At 41.4% G+C, this 19,568-nt stretch overlaps 1 protein-coding gene across 3 annotated transcripts in view; it reads left to right on the top strand.

The window, feature by feature from the left end:
• Positions 1-19,568, top strand: part of exoc6 (exocyst complex component 6) — a 275,638-nt gene that overhangs the window by 18,329 nt on the left and 237,741 nt on the right. For all 3 annotated transcript variants that reach the window (XM_030121915.1, XM_030121916.1, XM_030121917.1), the window contains exon 2: positions 11,934-12,105. In XM_030121915.1, the coding sequence (XP_029977775.1) occupies positions 11,934-12,105 (172 nt within the window). The remainder of the gene's footprint in view (positions 1-11,933; positions 12,106-19,568) is intronic.

The following is a 19,568-nucleotide window of genomic DNA, read 5'->3' on the forward strand; positions in this document are numbered from 1 at the left end:
GTATTGTTCTTCCGCGCGTTTATTATTTTTCATCATCATCTTCTGGACACTTTTTTGTCCGTTAATACAGCCCGAACCGTTGGAAACACCCCTGCACAATATACATCAAAACGTGCGGTTTCATCGGGACTCGTGTGCTATGTTATTTTCGTAGAGATTCGTGAATTTTTCGCAGAGTTATTCGCAAAAAACATGCGAAAAAAGTCCCATAGAAATGAATGGGGAGAGGAAAAAATCAGCCAGAAAAGTCCACTTTTTTCCAGACACTACTACTTCACCATACTTTCACCTACAGACTTCATTTAAACTTTAAAACGCAGGCATTTTTGTCCTCTCCGCACGAATGTACTTTGTATGAGGATGGGGTTTACGGTTTTCAATAGGTGAGTCTTCAAAAACCCCTGGGTTGAGTGAAAATTCTCAAAATTTCCTGAGTTAGAGTGGGTGATGTCATCACACTAGAGTGTGAGAGCAGTGAAAATTCACCTGAAAATTCTGTGAATAAATCGCCCTCCCGGCCAAACGATACATCGCAGTTGAATGACATTTTCCAAAAATGTAGCCATGGTTCCTGGGCTTCATATGAACCCATGTTTGAAGACCTAGCTCTTTTTAAAGACAAATGACAGGCACTAGTTTGGAGGCTCATCCCTTCTTTCCTCCATTAACTCTCCATTGTAGCAGGTTCCTTCTTGTCTTGGTCAGTTGACTGTTTTTAAACTGCTCTAACTCAGTCATTTCTCACAGTATGTGAAAAAAACCTACATCTGTGTGTTCCCCAGGTCCTTCTGACGCTCACGGTCATTTCGGTTTTCACCTATCTTTTATGGTTTTCCCATAATTAGCAGTTTTCCGGGACCTGTTCTGAGTGACTCACTCAGTCTATTCCTGCTGCTCTGTGTGTCTCTCTCTCTCTGTGTGTGTCAGTGCAGCGCCGTTGCTGCGGCAACAGCCCCTCTGCTCTGTGTCCCAGGTGTGTCCAATAAACTGAATCAGTCTGACATGTTTCTCCTCCCATAGCAACCCTGGAGAGTCCATAGCAACGCTGGGTGTGTGAGACAGTACTGATACCACTACTATTACTTTTACTACTATGATAACTACTACTACTAAAAATACAACCACTACTACTGAAAGTACTACTACTATTACTAAAAATATGACTACTATTACTACTACTACTAATAAAAATACTACTACTACTACAAATACTACTACTACTATGAAAACTACTTTTACTACTACTACTACTAAAAATACTACTACTAGTATTACTAAAAATACTACTACTACTACAACTACTACTACCACTACTACTAAAAATACTACTTCTATTACTACTTCTCCTTCTACTTCTCCTCCTTTTACTGATAGAATAAACTGATTCAAACTGATTCTTTCTCATACACACACACACACACACACACACACACACAGAGTATAGAACACAGACAGTTGAAGCTCAGGTGTCAGGTGATCAGCATCAGCCAATCAGGTCACACATGACTACAACTAATGGGGAGAGGAAAAAATCAGCCAGAAAAGTCCACTTTTTTCCAGACGCTACTACTTCGCCATACTTTGACCTACAGACTTCATTTAAACTTTAAAACGCAGGCATTTTTGTCGTCTCCACACAAATGTACCTTTTTTGAGGATGAGGTTTACGGTTTTTGATCGATGGGTCTTAGAAAAGGGTCAGATTTGTCAGAAAACACCAAAACAGAGTGCGCATTCCTGGCATACCAATCTCATTAGAGTGTGAGAACGGCTGAAAATCACCTCAAAATTTGGTGGATAACTCGTCCTCCCGGCCAAACGATACATAGGAGGCAAATGATTCTTTCCAAAAATGTAGTCACACTTCCTGGGCTTCATATGAACCTAAGTTTGAAGACCTAGCTCTTTCTACAGTGAAATGGCAGGCAGTAGAATGGAGGCTATCCCCTCCTCTTCCCCTATTCAAATCAATACAAACAGATTGTGGTTTTCCTGATAAGTTGACTGTTTTTACACTGCTGTAACTCACACATTTCTCACAGTACAAGGAAGAAAAACACATCTGTGTGTTCTTGAGCTCTTCGTGCCAGTCATGATCATTTTAGTTTTCACCTATCTTTTACGGTTTTTCCGTAATGAGCAGATGTTTCAGACCTTTTCCACAGCTCTTTCTGCCTTTCTCTCTGCAGTCTGAGCACACTCCAAGCACACTCCCCCTAACAGCCTGAACGTCACCGTGGCAACGACAGGTCATTAAGGGTCATTGGAGTCACAGTACATTGGTGCAGGGGTAGAGGTAGAATTTAAGAAGGGGGGGCAGCTGTAAATACTGACTGAATGAAATGAGACTAAATTAGACTGATGCTGCCACCTAGTGGTCCTGCATGGTAACTCTGTCATTTTTTATCCAATCTCCACCAAACTTGACCTGGTTGATGTTAGTTTAGCCTTAAATGAAATGATACTAAATCAGGCTCATACTGCCACCTAGTGGTCACACATGGTAACTCTGTCATTTTTGGTCCGATCTCCACCAGACTTGACTTGGTGTATGTTAGTACTTCCCTGAATGAAATAATACTGAATCTGGCTGAGCACTGCCACCTAGTGGTCCTGCACGGTAACTTGGTCATTTTTTGTCCGATCAGCACCAAACTTTACCTGGTTGATGTTGTTCCTGCCTCGAACAAAATGACACAGTGATATTGAATCCGATTCATAGCGCCATCTAGCGGTCCCGGAAATTTGCCTCGGCTGTGCGCCGCTTGGGCCTGGACGCGGATGCGACCTTGCGATCGCGAGCGGGACCTGTTGTCGTGAACGACCTCGGAATGGAACCGACGGCGTGCCCCCCCCCCCCCGACCCCCGAGCCCCTCTCACGATTTCCGCGTGTGGAAATTGTCTAGTTAGGGGCTCGGGCATCGACACGAGCACCTCTCCCCCATTGCAAAGCAATGGGAGAGAGGTGCTCGTGGCAAAGCCACGAGCACCTATTGTTCTTCCGCTCGTTTATTATTAGGGGCTCGGGCATCGACACGAGCACCTCTCCCCCATTGCAAAGCAATGGGAGAGAGGTGCTCGTGGCGAAGCCACGAGCACCTATTGTTCTTCCGCGCGTTTATTAGGGGCTCGGGCATCGACACGAGCACCTCTCCCCCATTGCAAAGCAATGGGAGAGAGGTGCTCGTGGCGAAGCCACGAGCACCTATTGTTCTTCCGCTCGTTTATTATTTTTCATCATCATCTTCCGGACACTTTTTTGTCCGTTAATGCGGCCCGAACCGCTGTAAAGACCCCTGCACAATATACATCAAAACGTGCGGTTTCATTGTGACTCGTGTGCTATGTTATTTTCGTAGAGATTCGTGAATTTTTCGCAGAGTTATTTGCGAAAAACACGCGAAAAAAGTCCCATAGAAATGAATGGGGAGATGAAAAAATCTGCCAGAAAAGTCCACTTTTTTCCAGACACTACTACTTCGCCATACTTTGACCTACAGACTTCATTTAAACTTTAAAACGCAGGCATTTTTGTCCTCTCCGCACGAATGTACTTTGTATGAGGATGAGGTTTACGGTTTTCAATAGGTGAGTCTTCAAAAACCCCTGGGTTGAGTGAAAATTCTCAAAATTTACTGAGTTAGAGTGGGTGATGTCATCACACTAGAGTGTGAGAGCAGTGAAAATTCACCTGAAAATTCTCTGAATAAATTGCCCTCCCGGCCAAACGATACATCGCAGTTGAATGACATTTACCAAAAACGTAGCCATGGTTCCTGGGCTTCATATGAACCCATGTTTGAAGACCTAGCTCTTTTTAAAGAGAAATGACAGGCACTAGTTTGGAGGCTCATCCCTTCTTTCCTCCATTAACTCTCCATTGTAGCGGGTTCCTTCTTGTCTTGGTCAGTTGACTGTTTTTACACTGCTCTAACTCAGTCATTTCTCACAGGACGTGAAAAAAACCTACATCTGTGTGTTCCCCAGGTCCTTCTGACGCTCACGGTCATTTCGGTTTTCACCTATGTTTTACGGTTTTCCCATAATTAGCAGTTTTCCGGGACCTGTTCTGAGTGCCTCACTCAGTCTATTCCTGCTGCTCTGTGTGTCTCTCTCTCTCTCTGTGTGTGTCAGTGCAGCGCCGTTGCTGCGGCAACAGCCCCTCTGCTCTGTGTCCCAGGTGTGTCCAATAAACTGAATCAGTCTGACATGTTTCTCCTCCCATAGCAACCCTGGAGAGTCCATAGCAACGCTGGGTGTGTGAGACAGTACTGATACGACTACTATTACTTTTACTACTATGATAACTACTACTACTACTAAAAATACAACCACTACTACTGAAAGTACTACTACTATTACTAAAAATACGACTACTATTACTACTACTACTAATAAAAATACTACTACTACTACAAATAGTACTACTACTATGAAAACTACTTCTACTACTACTACTACTAAAAATACTACTACTAGTATTACTAAAAATACTACTACTACTACTACTACAACTACTACTACCACTACTACTAAAAATATTACTTCTATTACTACTTCTCCTTCTACTTCTCCTCCTTTTACTGATAGAATAAACTGATTCAAACTGATTCTCTCTCATACACACACACACCCTCACACACACGCACACACACACACACACACACACACACACACACACAGAGTATAGAACACAGACAGTTGAAGCTCAGGTGTCAGGTGATCAGCATCAGCCAATCAGGTCACACATGACTACAACTAATGGGGAGAGGAAAAAATCAGCCAGAAAAGTCCACTTTTTTCCAGACACTACTACTTCGCCATACTTTGACCTACAGACTTCATTGAAACTTTAAAACGCAGGCATTTTTGTCCTCTCCGCATGAATGTACTTTCTATGAGGATGGGGTTTACGGTTTTCAATAGGTGAGTCTTCAAAAACCCCTGGGTTGAGTGAAATTGTCTAAATTTCCTGAGTTAGAGTGTGTGATGTCATCACGCTAGAGTGGAAGAGCAGTGAAAATTCAACTGAAAATTATGTACATAAATCGCCCTCCCGGCAAAACGATACATCGCAGGTGAATGATATTTTCCAAAAACGTAGCCATGGTTCCTGGGCTTCATATGAACCCATGTTTGAAGACCTAACTCTTTTTGAAGAGAAATGGCAGGCACTAGTTTGGAGGCTCATCCCTTCTTTCCCCCATTAACTCTCCATTGTAGTGGATTCCTTCTTGTCTTGGTCAGTTGACTGTTTTTAAACTGCCCAAACTAAGTCATTTTTCACAGTACAAGAAAAAAATTTATATCTGTGTGTTCCCCAGGTCTCTCTGACGCTCACAGTCATTTCGGTTTTCACCTATCTTTTACGGTTTTCCCGTAATTAGCAGTTTTCCGGGACCTATTCTGAGTGACTCACTCAGTCTATTCCTGCTGCTCTGTGTGTCAGTTTCATTCTCTGTGTGTGTCAGTGCAGCGCCATTGCTGCGGTAACTACTACTACTACTAAAAATACTACAACTAAAAATACCACTACTACTAAAAATACCACTACTACATCTATTACTACTACTAATGGTGATGTCCGTCAGCCGCAAAAATTTGACACACAGATTGTCCATATAAAGTGAATGCGAGTTCAGAACACAGAATTCCCCTCCGACCATGAAGTCTTTGGTAACGTCGAACCGACATGCCCCCCCGACCCCCGAGCCCCTCTCACGATTTCCGCTTGTGGAAATTGTCTAGTTACAGTTGTTTTCAGTGTTTTATTGGGACATTTGTGAAATCTTGTGACCACAAAGTTTTCACCATAATTTAAAATCCAAATATTTCACTCAGGTCACTCAGATCATTTACTATGTTTTTTTTTTTTTTTTTTAATTATTTTAACCTAGTGGTCCTGCACGGTAATTCTTTCATATTTTGTTCGATCAGCACCAAACTTGACCTGGTTAATGTTGCTCGCGCTCTGAAAAAAATACTGAATCTGGCCCACAGTGCCACCTAGTGGTCCTGCACAGTAACTCTGTCAGTTTTGGTCCGAACTCCACCAAACTTGACCTGGTTGATGTTAGTACTGCCCTGAATGAAATAATACTGAATCTGGCTGAGCACTGCCACCTAGTGGTCCTGCATGGTAACTCAGTAATTTTTGGTCCGATCAGCACCAAACTTGACCTGGTTGATGTTGTTCCTGCCTTGAACAAAATGACACAGCGATATTTAATCTGATTCATAGCACCATCTAGTGGTCCCGGAAATTTGCCTCGGCTGTGCGCTGCTTGGGCCTGGATGTGGACGTGACCTTGCGATTGCGAGTGGGACCTGTTGTCGTGAACAACCTCAGAATGGAACCGACGGCATGCCCACCCCCCGACCCCCGAGCCCCTCTCACAATTTCTGCATGTGGAAATTGTCTAGTCTTCATCATCATCTTGCGGACAACATTTCGTCCGTTAATAGGGCCTCAGGTGTTGTGAAGACCCCTGCAAATTATACATCAAAACGTGTGGTTTCATTGGGAATAGTGTGCTATGTTATTTTCGTAGAGATTCGTGAATTTTTCGCAGAGTTATTCGTGAAGAACTTGAAAAAAGTCCCCTAGAAATGAATGGGAAGAGGGAAAAAATCAGCTAGAAAAGTCCACTTTTTTCCGGACGCTACTACTTCGCCATACTTTGACCTACAGACTTCATTTAAACTTTAAAATGCAGGCATTTTTGTCCTCTCTGCACAAGTGTACACGGCATTAGGATGGGGTTTACGGTTTTCAGTAGCTGAATCTTCAGAAACCCCTGGGTTGAGTGAAAATTGTCCAAATTTCCTCAGTTAGTGTGTGATGTCGTAACGCTAGAGTGTAGCTCTAGCGTTATGACATAACACTATGACGTAACCTAGCTCTTTTTAAAGTGAAATGACAGGCAGGAGTTTGGGGGCAGATCCCTCCTCGGCTCCCATTGGGTCCCTATTGTAACGGATTTTTTCTTGTCCTGGTCAGTTGACTGTTTTTACACTGCCATAACTCGGTCATTTCTCACAGTATGGACAAGAAAACTACATCTGTGTGTTCCCCAGTTCTCTCTGATGCTCAGTGTTATTTCGTTTTTTACCTACTATTTACAGTTTTCCCATAATTAGCATTTGTTCAGGACCTGTTCTGAGTAAGTCACTCAGCCTATACTTACCTGTATACTGTCTCTGTGTAAGAGAAGGGTTGTTGCCGTGGTAACGGGAAATGTGCTCTGTCAGGCCTAGGTGTGTCCAATAAACCTAATCAATTTGACATGTTTCTCCTCCCATAGAAACCCTGTAGAGTCCATAGCAACGCTGTATGTGTGAGAGTACAGCTACTACTACTACTACTACTACTGCTGTTACTTTTTGGGATAGGATGTACGATTATGGATTGACAGCAGTTTATTTGAGAGGTGGTTTCTCTCTGAATTGATCACAGTCACATGTCTCATCCATCAGAGCCATGTGAGATGGACAGGGAACAGAATGCTGACAACTGATTGGCTGAAATCCTCTCACTAACTTAGAGTGGAGAGGGTTAGAGTGTCATTTCTACTACAATTACTACTACTACTACTACTACTACTCTTACTACTATTACTACTACTATTACTATTAATACTACTACTACTACTATTATGATTACTACTACTACTATTACTACTGCTACTACTATGACTACTACTACTATTACTATTACTACTACTACTACTACTATGACTACTACTACTACTACTATTACTATTACTACTACTACTATTACTACTGCTACCACAATTACTACTACTACTACTGCTACTACTATTGCTACCACTACTATAACTATTACTTCTACTAGTCCTATTACTATTACTACTACTATTACTACTGCTATTACAAATACTACTATTACTAATACTACTGCTATTACTACTGCTACTACATGTAATATTACTACTACTGCTATTACTACTACTATTACTATTACTACTACTACTACTACTACTACGTCTACTACTACGTCTACTACTACTTCTACAAGTGTTACTACTGCTACTTCCATTACTACTACTACTATTACTACTTCTACTTCTACTACTGCTACTATTACTACTACTATTACTACTACTACTGTTATTATTACTACTACTATGACTACTATTAGTACTACTTCTACAACTAATACTACTGCTACTATTATTACCAATACTACTACTACTACTACTACTACTACTTCTAATTCTATTACTACTACTACTACTACTACTATTATTATTGCTAGTACTATTACTACTACTACTACTACTTCTAATTCTATTACTACTACTACTACTACTACTACTATTATTATTGCTAGTACTATTACTACTACTACTACTTCTACTACTATTACTATTACTGCTTATTTATAATGTTTACTGAGATGGCTGACACACATGCTTATATTGAAATGATACAGTTTTTTATTGACTGTAGAAGCTGATGAAAACACTATTTAAATAAAACAGTCATCTAGGAAACCGTGGGTGTGAAGTATCTTGAATCGATGTTGAGTTGCTGATAGGTGGCATGCACCTTTATGATCCTCTAGACCACAGGTGTCAAAAATGCGGCCCGGCAGCTAAATCCAGCCCACCACGGGGTCCAGTCTGGCCCTTGGGATGAATTTTTGAAATGCAAAAATAGATATTAAGAAATTAACAATCATTTTAGCTCACGTTCCACATGCAGACCAATTTAATCTCCAGTGGGTCAGACCAGTAAAATACTATCATAATAACCTATTAATACTCGCAACTCCACATTTTCCTCTTTGTAAATGTAAGTATATTCATGTATTTACACTAAAACAAAGTATAATTTCACAAAAAATGTGAATAATCTGAACAAATGTGAAGAACCTGAAATGTCTTAAGAAAAATTAGTGCAATTTTAACAATATTCTGCCTATTAAATGTTGTGTGTATTTGTAGATCCACTGTGATCTGTACATTGTGTTCTGATGTGTTCTGTGAGGACCACAGGGAGGATATCAACAGTCTGACCAGCTGTGTTACGGACTACATAAACTTCTGTGTAGACTCCACCATACCCACCAAGACAGTAAGACTGTTTGCAAACAACAAACCATGGATTACCCCTGATATAAAAGCCCTTCTCAAGGACAAAAAGAGGGCTTTTAGGTCGGGGGACAGGGAGCTGATGAAGTCTGTGCAGAGAGAACTGCGGAGGAAGATCAGAGAGGGGAAAGTGAGCTATAAGAGAAGAGTGGAGGAACAATTGCAGCAGAACGACGTCAGTGGCGTCTGGAGGAGCCTGAGAACAATGTCAGGACACAACTCCTCCAGACCTGAACTGGCTGCAGACCAGGAGTGGGTGAACCAGCTAAACCGGTTTTTCAACAGGTTTGAACGACCACTCACCCCTCCTCCCACCATACAACCAGCCCTGCTGCAACCCCCCTCTACTGGAACCTCAGCCACTTCAAACACCTACACCCCAACCCCCTCCCCTGCTGCTTCTCCCAGTCTTCTCAGCACACTCACTGCACCTCCAACCCTTCTCCTCCCTGTTACTCATCCACAACCCCCCAGCACATCCACCCAACCTCCAGTCCCCCTCCCTGCTGCCCCCCCAACCACCTATCCTGCTGCTCCCCCACAACCCCCCAGCCCACTCATAGCACCTTCTACCACCCACCCTGCTGCCCCTCCACCTAGCATGGTGTTCTCCACAGCACAGGTAGAGAGAGAATTGGCCAGGCTCAAGGTCAAGAAGGCATGCGGTCCAGATGGCATCAGCTCTCGGCTCCTCAAATCCTGCGCAGGCCAACTGTGTGGGATTGTGGAGCACATCTTCAACCTGAGCTTAAGGTTGCAGAAGGTACCGCTGTTGTGGAAGACATCCTGTGTAGTACCGGTGCCCAAGTCATCTCGCCCCAGGGATTTTAACGACTACCGCCCAGTGGCTCTGACAGCCCACCTGGCAAAGACCTTGAAGAGGCTGGTCCTCCGTCATCTGCGCCCTCTGGTGAGCTCAACTGCAGACCCACTGCAGTTCGCTTACCAGCCAAACATCGGGGTTGAGAATGCCGTCATCTTCCTCATGCAGAGATCCCTGTGTCACCTGGAGAGGTCTGGAAGCACTGTGAGAATCATGTTCTATGATTTCTCCAGTGCTTTCAACACCATTCAGCCAGCTCTGCTGAGGGACAAACTGGACCATGCAGGAGTGAGCCAACAACTGACACCATGGCTCGTGGATTTCTTGACCAATAGGCCACAGTTTGTGAGGACAAAAGGCTGTGAGTCTGACACTGTGGTCTGCAGCACAGGGGCTCCACAGGGGACTGTCCTGGCCCCTCTCCTGTTCACTATCAACACAGCTGACTTCACACACCATACAACAAACTGCCACCTGCAAAAGTTCTCGGATGACTCAGCTATTGTTGGTCTCATTAGCAATGGAGACGAAAATGAGTACCGAGAACTGAACCAGAACTTTGTGGCCTGGTGCCAGCGGAACTGCCTCCAGATTAATCCTGGAAAAACAAAGGAGCTGGTGGTGGACTTTCGCCGTCACAAGGCCTCCCCTCCCTCTCCGGTGAACATCCAGGGTACAGACATTGAGATAGTGGACTCTTAGAAGTACCTGGGTGTTCACCTGAACCATAACCTGGACTGGGCTGCCAACACCCAGGCCCTTTTCAGGAAGGGCCAAAGCAGACTACATCTACTGCGGAGACTGAGGTCCTTCGGAGTGCAGGAAGCTCTCCTGAGGACTTTTTACAACTCTGTAGTAGCATCTGCCATCCTCTACAGTGTGGTCTGCTGGAGCAGCAGCATCACGGCAGCAGAGAGGAAAAGACTTAACAAACTGGTGAAGAAAGCCGGTTCAGTCATAGGCTGCAGTCTCGATCCAGTCGAGGTGGTGGGGGACAGAAGAATGACAGCGAAGCTGTCATCAATCATAGACAATGTCTCCCACCCCCCTACATGAGACTGTAAGAGCCCTAGAAAGCACCATCAGTGACCGGCTTCTTCACCCACGCTGCACAAAGGAGAGATACCGCAGGTCCTTCCTTCCCTCTGCTGTCAGACTTCACAATCAGTCCTGCTCCCAGTAGATCACCACATATGTGGAGTAATAACAACCCTCCCTCTATCCCATCTATGCTGTATATACTCAAATCTGTATATATATATATATATATATATATATATATATATATATATATATATATATATATATATATATATATATATATGTATACATATATATTTATATTCTAACCATTGCACTACATCATACCAAACTATATTTGCACTATCCTTTTTAAACACTTTTTTATTCAAATTTATATGACTGCTCTTACGTGTATGTGCATGTTGTGTGTATGTTTCATGCTGCTGATAACACTGTGAATTTCCCCATTGTGGGATCAATAAAGGAATATCTTATCTTATTATAATGAACATGTGGAAATGATAAACTGAGGCAGAATATTGTTAAAATTACACTTATTCTTTCAGTTTGTTCAAGTTATACCCGTTGTTTGAAAGGACAGTTTGTAGATGTAAACATTTTCATTGTTTAATTTGACTTTTTTCATATAGAGAAAAGTTTGGAGTTGACATTATTCAAATAGTATATTATTATTTTATCGGTTCAGCCCACTTCAGATCAAATTTAGCTGAATGTGGAACTGAACTAAAAGGAGTTTGACACCCCTGCTCTAGACCTAATGATTCCATATAAAGTTACTTGATGAAAAACGATTACAATTAATTTAGTGCACACTGTTTGACAGTTTTTACAATAGTCCAGTGTGTTACAGTAAACTGTAGAAAAATCAGTTCATCCAAAGCTGTATTTACATTTGTGGTCTGTGGTCAACAGCACTGCAACAGCAACAAACGTTCTTCTTGTGTTCCAGGTCCATTTATGATGACCAGCCCAATGCCCACGTGCGCTTCATGGAGAAGCTGGACGCCAGGATAAGGAACCATGACCGAGAGATCGAGAAGATGTGCAATTTCCATCACCAAGGCTTTGTGGATGCCATCACAGAACTGCTCAAAGTCCGCGCTGACGCAGAGAAACTGATGGTGAGACATAAATCTAATGTCATATGAACGTATACAGCAGGTACATCTAATAAAGAGGAAACTGGGGCGGTGGGCTTTTTGGCCTACAGAGTATGGCAACAGGGTCTTCTCCTAAAAATACCAGGATAGCATAGTTCTCAAAAGATCAACCACACCACATGTAGCATTTGGAGACCACATCATTTCTAATGTCAAAAACTGAACTTGTAAATAATGATATGACTGTTTTAACTCTGCCTAATATGGATCTACTCTAAGTTTGTGTCCTTTATCAAAAAATAAATATTCAGGTAGAATACTGACTGGACTACATGGGTTATGGTGTTCAAATGATCAAAAGAAAAAAGTCTAGTCTGTGTTGGAGACTGTGAATTGAATTGCCCATTGTGGGATAAATAAAGAATAACAAACAGTTTATTTTGGTTCCATGGTGTTGTCTCACTCATCCCTTTACTACCACCATGCAAAATGTTTACATGCTAACGTGCTAGCAAGAATGAACTCTGAGGTTTTAGGCTCATTAATTCTCGCTTTACGTACGTTAATAGGTTTGTCCATTTCTGACGTTGTCATGCATCACTGCCTCCATATGTCCATGTGTTACATTGGAATGAGCATTTCTCAATCAATCCACCAGAGGGTGCTGCTCTTAATTAACATACTAGCCATATACCAGAAGAGCAGAGCCCTATAAAGAGAGTTACAACACCCTTTGATGTAGCCGCTCCGGTGATCACGTGGTTCATGTAAGCCTGAATAGTTCCAAGTGAACCGAGCGCTGTCCTGTTCTATGGGACAAACAGCAGTGATCATGGTAAATCTGAAATAAGCCCCACCCACCCGCTGTGTCACTACTGTGTGTACTGTTGTGTGTGTTCTACTTCTGAGTAGTGGGTGTGACCACTGAAAGGACTGACTCTATTATTGTGAAAACAGACATTTAAGGCTAAAGGTTGGTGTTAGCTTGGATAGGCTACTTCCATGAGTGGTGCTAACTCTACCAGTTCATTCATTCTGTAATTGGACTGGACTGGTGCAGAAATAGACAGTGGACCATTTGAGTTTTCCTATTGGAGGACTGTGGTCCAATCAGAAAACGGTGTTTATCTGTGAACACTGTGTCTGCCAAGCTCTGCTCTGATAACACACACAATAAGACATTAACTACAGGATAACATACAGGCTAACTTAGCATGTTAGCATTAGCATACACACAATAAGGCATTAACCACAGGATAGCAGACAGGCTAACTAAGTATGTTAGCATTAGCACACACACAATAAGGCATTAACCAAAGGATAGCATACAGACTAACTTAGCATGTTAGTGTTAGCACACACAATAAGGCATTAACCACAGGATAGCATACAGGCTAACTTAGCATGTTAGCGTTAGCACATACACAATAAGGCATTGACCACAGGATAGCAGACAGGCTAACTTAGCATGTTAGCATTAGTGCACACACAATAAGGCATTAACCACAGGATAGCATACAGGCTAATTTGGCATGTTAGCGTTACCACGCATGCAATAAGGCATGAGCCACAGGATAGCATGCAGGCTAACTTAGCATGTTAGTGTTAGCACACACACAATAAGGCATTAACCACAGGATAGCAGATAGGCTAACTTAGTGTGTTAGCATTAGCATGGACCATAAACTCAGTAAAAACTCAAAGTTATCAAACTCAACCTCAACAGAATCCTTCTAGGACAGGGGTGGGCAAACTTTTTGGCTCAGGGGCCACATTAACGTTCAAAAATTTACAGACTGGCCGAGTCAGCACAAGATACGGTTCATATAAAAAAACACATTTGTTAACAGTACATATCAAACATAAATAGAAAAAAGCATTACAGTGTTAATATACCTTGTAGTGGGAACAGTGTAGTTGATCACCCATATTTGCCAGTGCATCGAAGTCTAGTGTTAATTCTGTTGCGGCAATTCTCAGAATAGATCCGAGGTGTACGTCACTCAGCTGGGATCTGTGGGGTGCTTTGTTGGTGTTCGTCACACTAAAAGTCTGTTCACACACATATGTAGAGCCAAACAACACCGGCATCCTCTGTGCCATCTTCTGGATGTTTGGATATTTGGCTGCGCTTAATGAAGCATAAAACTCATCCAGTTTAAGGGAATTGCACTTCTTCTTTAACACCATGTCACATTGGAGATCAATCAGTTCCAAATGCAACTCCTGTGGCACTGTTTCAGGGTCATGTGAGAAGGGACATGACACCAGCTGAAGTGACTTGTCAATTTTTCCAAAATCAGAGAACCGATGGCAGAATTGTTCATGCAGGTCATCCTGTGATTTCCTGTATTTTTTCACATGTTGTGGGGCCTCTTAACATAGTCAGTGTGGGGAAATGTGCAAATGACTTTCCTGACATTTGCTTTGAAAATAAAACTAGCTTGGTTTCGAAGGCTCTGACGTTTGCTTGCATTTCATGCACAAACAGGTTTTTCCCTTGAAGCTTCACGTTCAGCCCATTGATGTGTGTCAGTATGTCCACAGTAAAAGCTAAATCATAAAGCCAATCTGTGTCATTTAGTTCAGGAAAATTGTCAGTGTTCTCAAGTAGCTCCAAAAATTTAATAATGACTCAATAGGGCTCCCACACTAGTTGACATACTTTCCCCAAACTTAACCAGCAGACATTAGAATGGTAAAGCAAGCCCCTGTGATCAGCATCAGTTTCTTCAAGAAAATTAATAAACTGATGATGGTGAAGTCCCCTCGCTTGAATAAAGTCAACGAGTTTCACAACTGGCTCCACTACGTGGTCAAGCTGCAACAAAGATTTATACAGTGCTTCCTGGTGAATTATGCAGTGTAGGAAAATTACCTCCTGCTCAGGGTTGTCCTCTTTCACCCTGTCCTGGATTCTTTTGAGCAGCCCAACATTTTTTCCCGTCAGATTTGGTGATCCATCTGTGATAACGTTGGCGAGTGTACTCCAAGGTAGCTTGTGCCTTTTTATGACCGTTGACACGCTGTTATATAAATCCTTTCCCCGTGTTTTTCCTTTTAGGGATTCCATTGCCAAAAACTCCTCCGTTATCTCGAAATTTTCTTTAATTCCTCTGATAATAATTAAAAGCTGAGTGGTGTCCTTTATGTCTTTGCTTTTGTCCAGTGCCAAAGAATATAATGTAAATGACTCCGTTTTTTTGTTTAGCTTGCTAGTTAAGTTTTCGTCAGTTAGTTCAACACAGCGAGTCACTGTCCTGTGTGATAAGCTAATTTTTTCAAATTTGTCCTTGCTCTCAGGACATAAAATACTTGCTGTCTCTACCATGCACTCTTTGAGAAACTCCCCTTCGGAGAAAGGCTTGCTGGCTTTTGCTAATTTGAATGCCAGTAAATAACTTGTCTTCGTGCTTGATTCTTGGATGGAAGCTGTTCGGATAAAGGTGTTTTGCTGAGCCTGCCAGCTAGCTACCAACCTATGAGCGATAGCCGTCCATTCTTGTGTTGACAGGTTGTTAGCATAATTAGCATGCTTGTTGGACAAGTGACGGCTGGTGTTGTATTCCTTTAAAACCGCAAGGGTTTCTTGGCAAATAAGATGTACAGCCCTTGACTGGACTTCAGTAAAAAAAAATATTTAGGTGTCCATTCCTTATTAAACACCCGGCACTCACTGTCGACCTTTCTTTGACATTTCTACTGCTCAGATCCCATCTGCAGCAGAGTGGTAACACAAAGTGGCTCAGGCTCCGCAAAATGAAGTCACTGCACCTAATGCACCACCTAGTGGTGAAATGCCTGTCATTACAAGCCAAAGTCAAATGAATGCAATCATTCAATAATTCACATCAAATCATATAGTTGGATTGTAAAATAGCTGTCTTACACCCCCTGCAGTTTTTGAATGGGAGTGACAAAATTTTTTTTGACGTAGGAAAAAAAAAATTGACACACACATCCCTCATACCAAACTGAACCAAAAAGCCAATGAGATCAAACCCCTATTTACAATTGTGTTGCCATGACGACATCAATGTGCCATTCAAATGAGTGGGTTTTTAGCCGAATCCCACCCCTCATACTTTCTTCATCTTCTCCTAGGGTTTACATCCAATTTGGACCAAACTGGGTGAAAATCACCTACACACATGTGATCAAAAGTTTTCACCTACATTTTTGATCAAATGTTGGTCGTGGCTATGGTGACCTCACAACTAAGTGGCCATTTTTAGAAGTATAAAAGTGTGGATGTCTCACACAGACAGTGTCAGATTGAGTTTGACCCAAGTAATATTTGTGCAGAATGACAACCTGAACCCAATGATATGTAACTCGTTTAGTTTGATCGTAAAATGCCTCTTTGATGCCCCCAAACATTTTTAGAATGGGAGTCAATTTTTTTTTTTTCACATAGTTAAAAGAAATTTTACACAAACATCCCTCATCCCAAACTGAAGTAAAAAGCAAATGAGGCCACACCCCTATTTACAGTCATGTTGCTATTACAACAACAAAAATGTGCCATTCAAATTAATGGGGTATTGGCAAAACAATGCAATTGATGAAAAACTCTTTGTGTTCCACTAATGGTACACAGACTGAAAATTACACTGTGGAAAAGTAAACTTTTTCTTTTGAACCGTTCTTTGTCTGGCCCTTCGCCTAGGACCAATCTACCATGGGAGACCCTACCAGGGCCAAAATGCCCCCGACAACATAGCTCCTGGGGTCATTAGGGCTCTCAAACTCCCCCACCACGATAAGGTGACTGTTCAAAGGGGAGATTTATTTATCTATTTTTTTTAATTTAGTTAGTTATGTATTGATTTATTGAGTTAGTTATGTATTTATTTTATTAATTATTTTTTGTTTAGTTCATTATGTATTTATTTATGATGTATTTATTTATTTTTTGAGTTATACATTTATTTATTTATTCATTTATTTATTTAATTAATTAATTAATTAATTAATTGCTTACTTACTTAGTTATTTACTTACTTACTTATGTATTTGTACATTAAAAACTAAATGCATGTGCTACACCAGGGTAACATTTATGTTAATGTTTGAGTTTGAGTGTGGGTTTTTTTTTGTTTTTTTTGATCATCCATGTGTTGAATAGCTTTTAGCTGAAGAGAACATGCGATACCTTCATCATCACTGAAGTATGTCTGAACAACTTCCACATCTATATCAAATTTCACAGATTTGTCATAGAAATGGTCAATTAATGTGCCTTTTTCGGTGGTTAGAGTTCTTACATGTTGTTTAAATCCATTTTGTGTCATAAATGTACACAATGTTGATGATTTCAGTGTGTCGTCATTGAAATCTCCAGTGACAATTTTTGAGTCACTGTGTGAATTTAACCAAGTTATTAATTTCTTCAATTTTCTTTAAACAGTGACATGGGATACGATGGTGGATGATAAACCACTGCAATTAAAATATTGAAGTCAACATGTCTGTAAATTAAACATTCCAGATTGAATGTTGGTACTTGGCGGATCTGGTACTTGGTGGTATTTGCACAGTACATCCCAACTCCACCATGTTGTTGGCTTTGGAGAGTCCTGAGTGGTGGATGTTTGCTCCCCTCATACGACAGACTACGAAGACAACTGTGGAAGTGGTATCCTTCTATGTCTACTGTGTGATGCTGTGAATTAGCTGTCAGCCATGTTTCTGTCATAGCGATACAATCAGGCTGTAAATATTTAGTACAAGACACCAGATCGACAACATGTTTGGATAAACCCTGCACATTCATAAAAAACAAAGTTAATCCATTTGATTTTTTTGTGATGTGCGGCACAGTTTGTTCCAAGAAGGGTGGCATGTTCTTTAAAGCGTCTTTGATGCTGTCATTACAAAATACAGATTTTTCTTTGAAGTCTTGGATAATAAGCCCATCTATACTTCTTACGCAGCTTAAAGCCACATAAGCCTGACCTGCTGCAAACACTTTTTTAGGGACACCACAGCTTTGTCTACAGTTAGGCCCTGTACTTTATGAATTGTACAGGCCCATGCCAGTGTCAAAGGAAACTGATGTCTCCTTACACCTTTACTATTTGCTCTTTCCTCCTCCAGTTCTATTCTGGTAGATGTTTTCAAAGTGTGGGTAATAGCTTGGTGTTTCTTCCGACTTTGTGTGCCAACCTTGTTATCATCAAATTGGACATACACAGCTTCAGGAAGGCCATTTTTGTAGTTCTCAGATATGTGAGTTACTGTCCCGCGTACACCATTGACAAGCCCATCAGTGACATCAATGTTCTTACAGAGCATAACTCGAGCATTAATTCCCAAGACTAGTTTCTCTTGGAGAGATGTGAGTTTTGCCTTGCTGAGATGGCCACTAATTGCTTCCATTTTCCCACTTTTTTTATTGTGGTGAAAATCTCTTGCATCTATTTCAGTAATTTCAGGGCATGTGTTCTTGAGCTGTTCCAAGTTGTGTAATAGAACCTGTTGATTGGTGGCACAAATGTAAAGATCAGAAGACTCCTCTCCAGTTTCATGGCTTTTTAGAGTCTTTATATCGCTTTTAAGCATAGGTGTCCCTTTGGAGCGTGTTCTTAGTCGATTAAGTAAGTCAGCAAAAGTGGAATCTCTTTGTCTGACTACTGTCTCTAATTGAACAATTTTAAAAGTGCTCCAGACCTGTCCAAGTTCTTCCATGTACAATGCTTTACCTTTCACTGGAGGTAACTGAAAGAAGTCACCAACTGCAATGACACTAAGATTGCCAAATAATAAGTCACCCTTTTGCTTAATTTGATGCAGTCGACAATTGACGTATTTTAACATTTTATTGTGGACCATTGATATTTCATCTATTATAAGTAATTGTAGATCTGTGTATTTAACCCCTAAAGAATTAATTTTTTCTTCTCCCAGTGGTGTGTATGGGAGTCTAATATCTGTTCCTATATTGAAAGCACTGTGAATAGTTGTTGCTTTGAGGTTATATGCTGCCATACCTGTGGGTGCTGTGAGTAAAACACTGATATTATCAGGATGGCGCCATGTTGAAGCAAAGAGTCGACTGGCTTCATATTGAATGGCCCTAATTAGGTGACTTTTACCTGTTCCAGCTCCACCAGTGATGAAAACATGTAGGGGTTCTGGGTTATTACCATTTACTTTTTCTAGACACCAATGACATATTTTGTAAAAAAAAAAAACAGACAGCTGGAGCTCATTCAAAGACCTGATCAAGGCTGAACCTTCAGAACGACACATCACATTTTGCTGCTTTTCTAAATGACAAACTTCTCTGTCACTTACGGCTAAATCTGGAATGTGAGGAAAGGGTTCTTCATCATCCAGTGGGTTTTTTATGAATTCGTCTTTGGATTCCAAACGCTCTACTTCCTGCTCAGGGCACAGCATACACCATGCATCTTCTAATATTTCATTGGAGTCAATGTTTTTACACATTTCCTCCAAATCTTCAGTTTCAATGTCATATT

This window comes from Sphaeramia orbicularis, chromosome 19, assembly GCF_902148855.1.
Source record: "Sphaeramia orbicularis chromosome 19, fSphaOr1.1, whole genome shotgun sequence".
Classification (NCBI taxonomy): Eukaryota; Metazoa; Chordata; class Actinopteri; order Kurtiformes; family Apogonidae; genus Sphaeramia; species Sphaeramia orbicularis.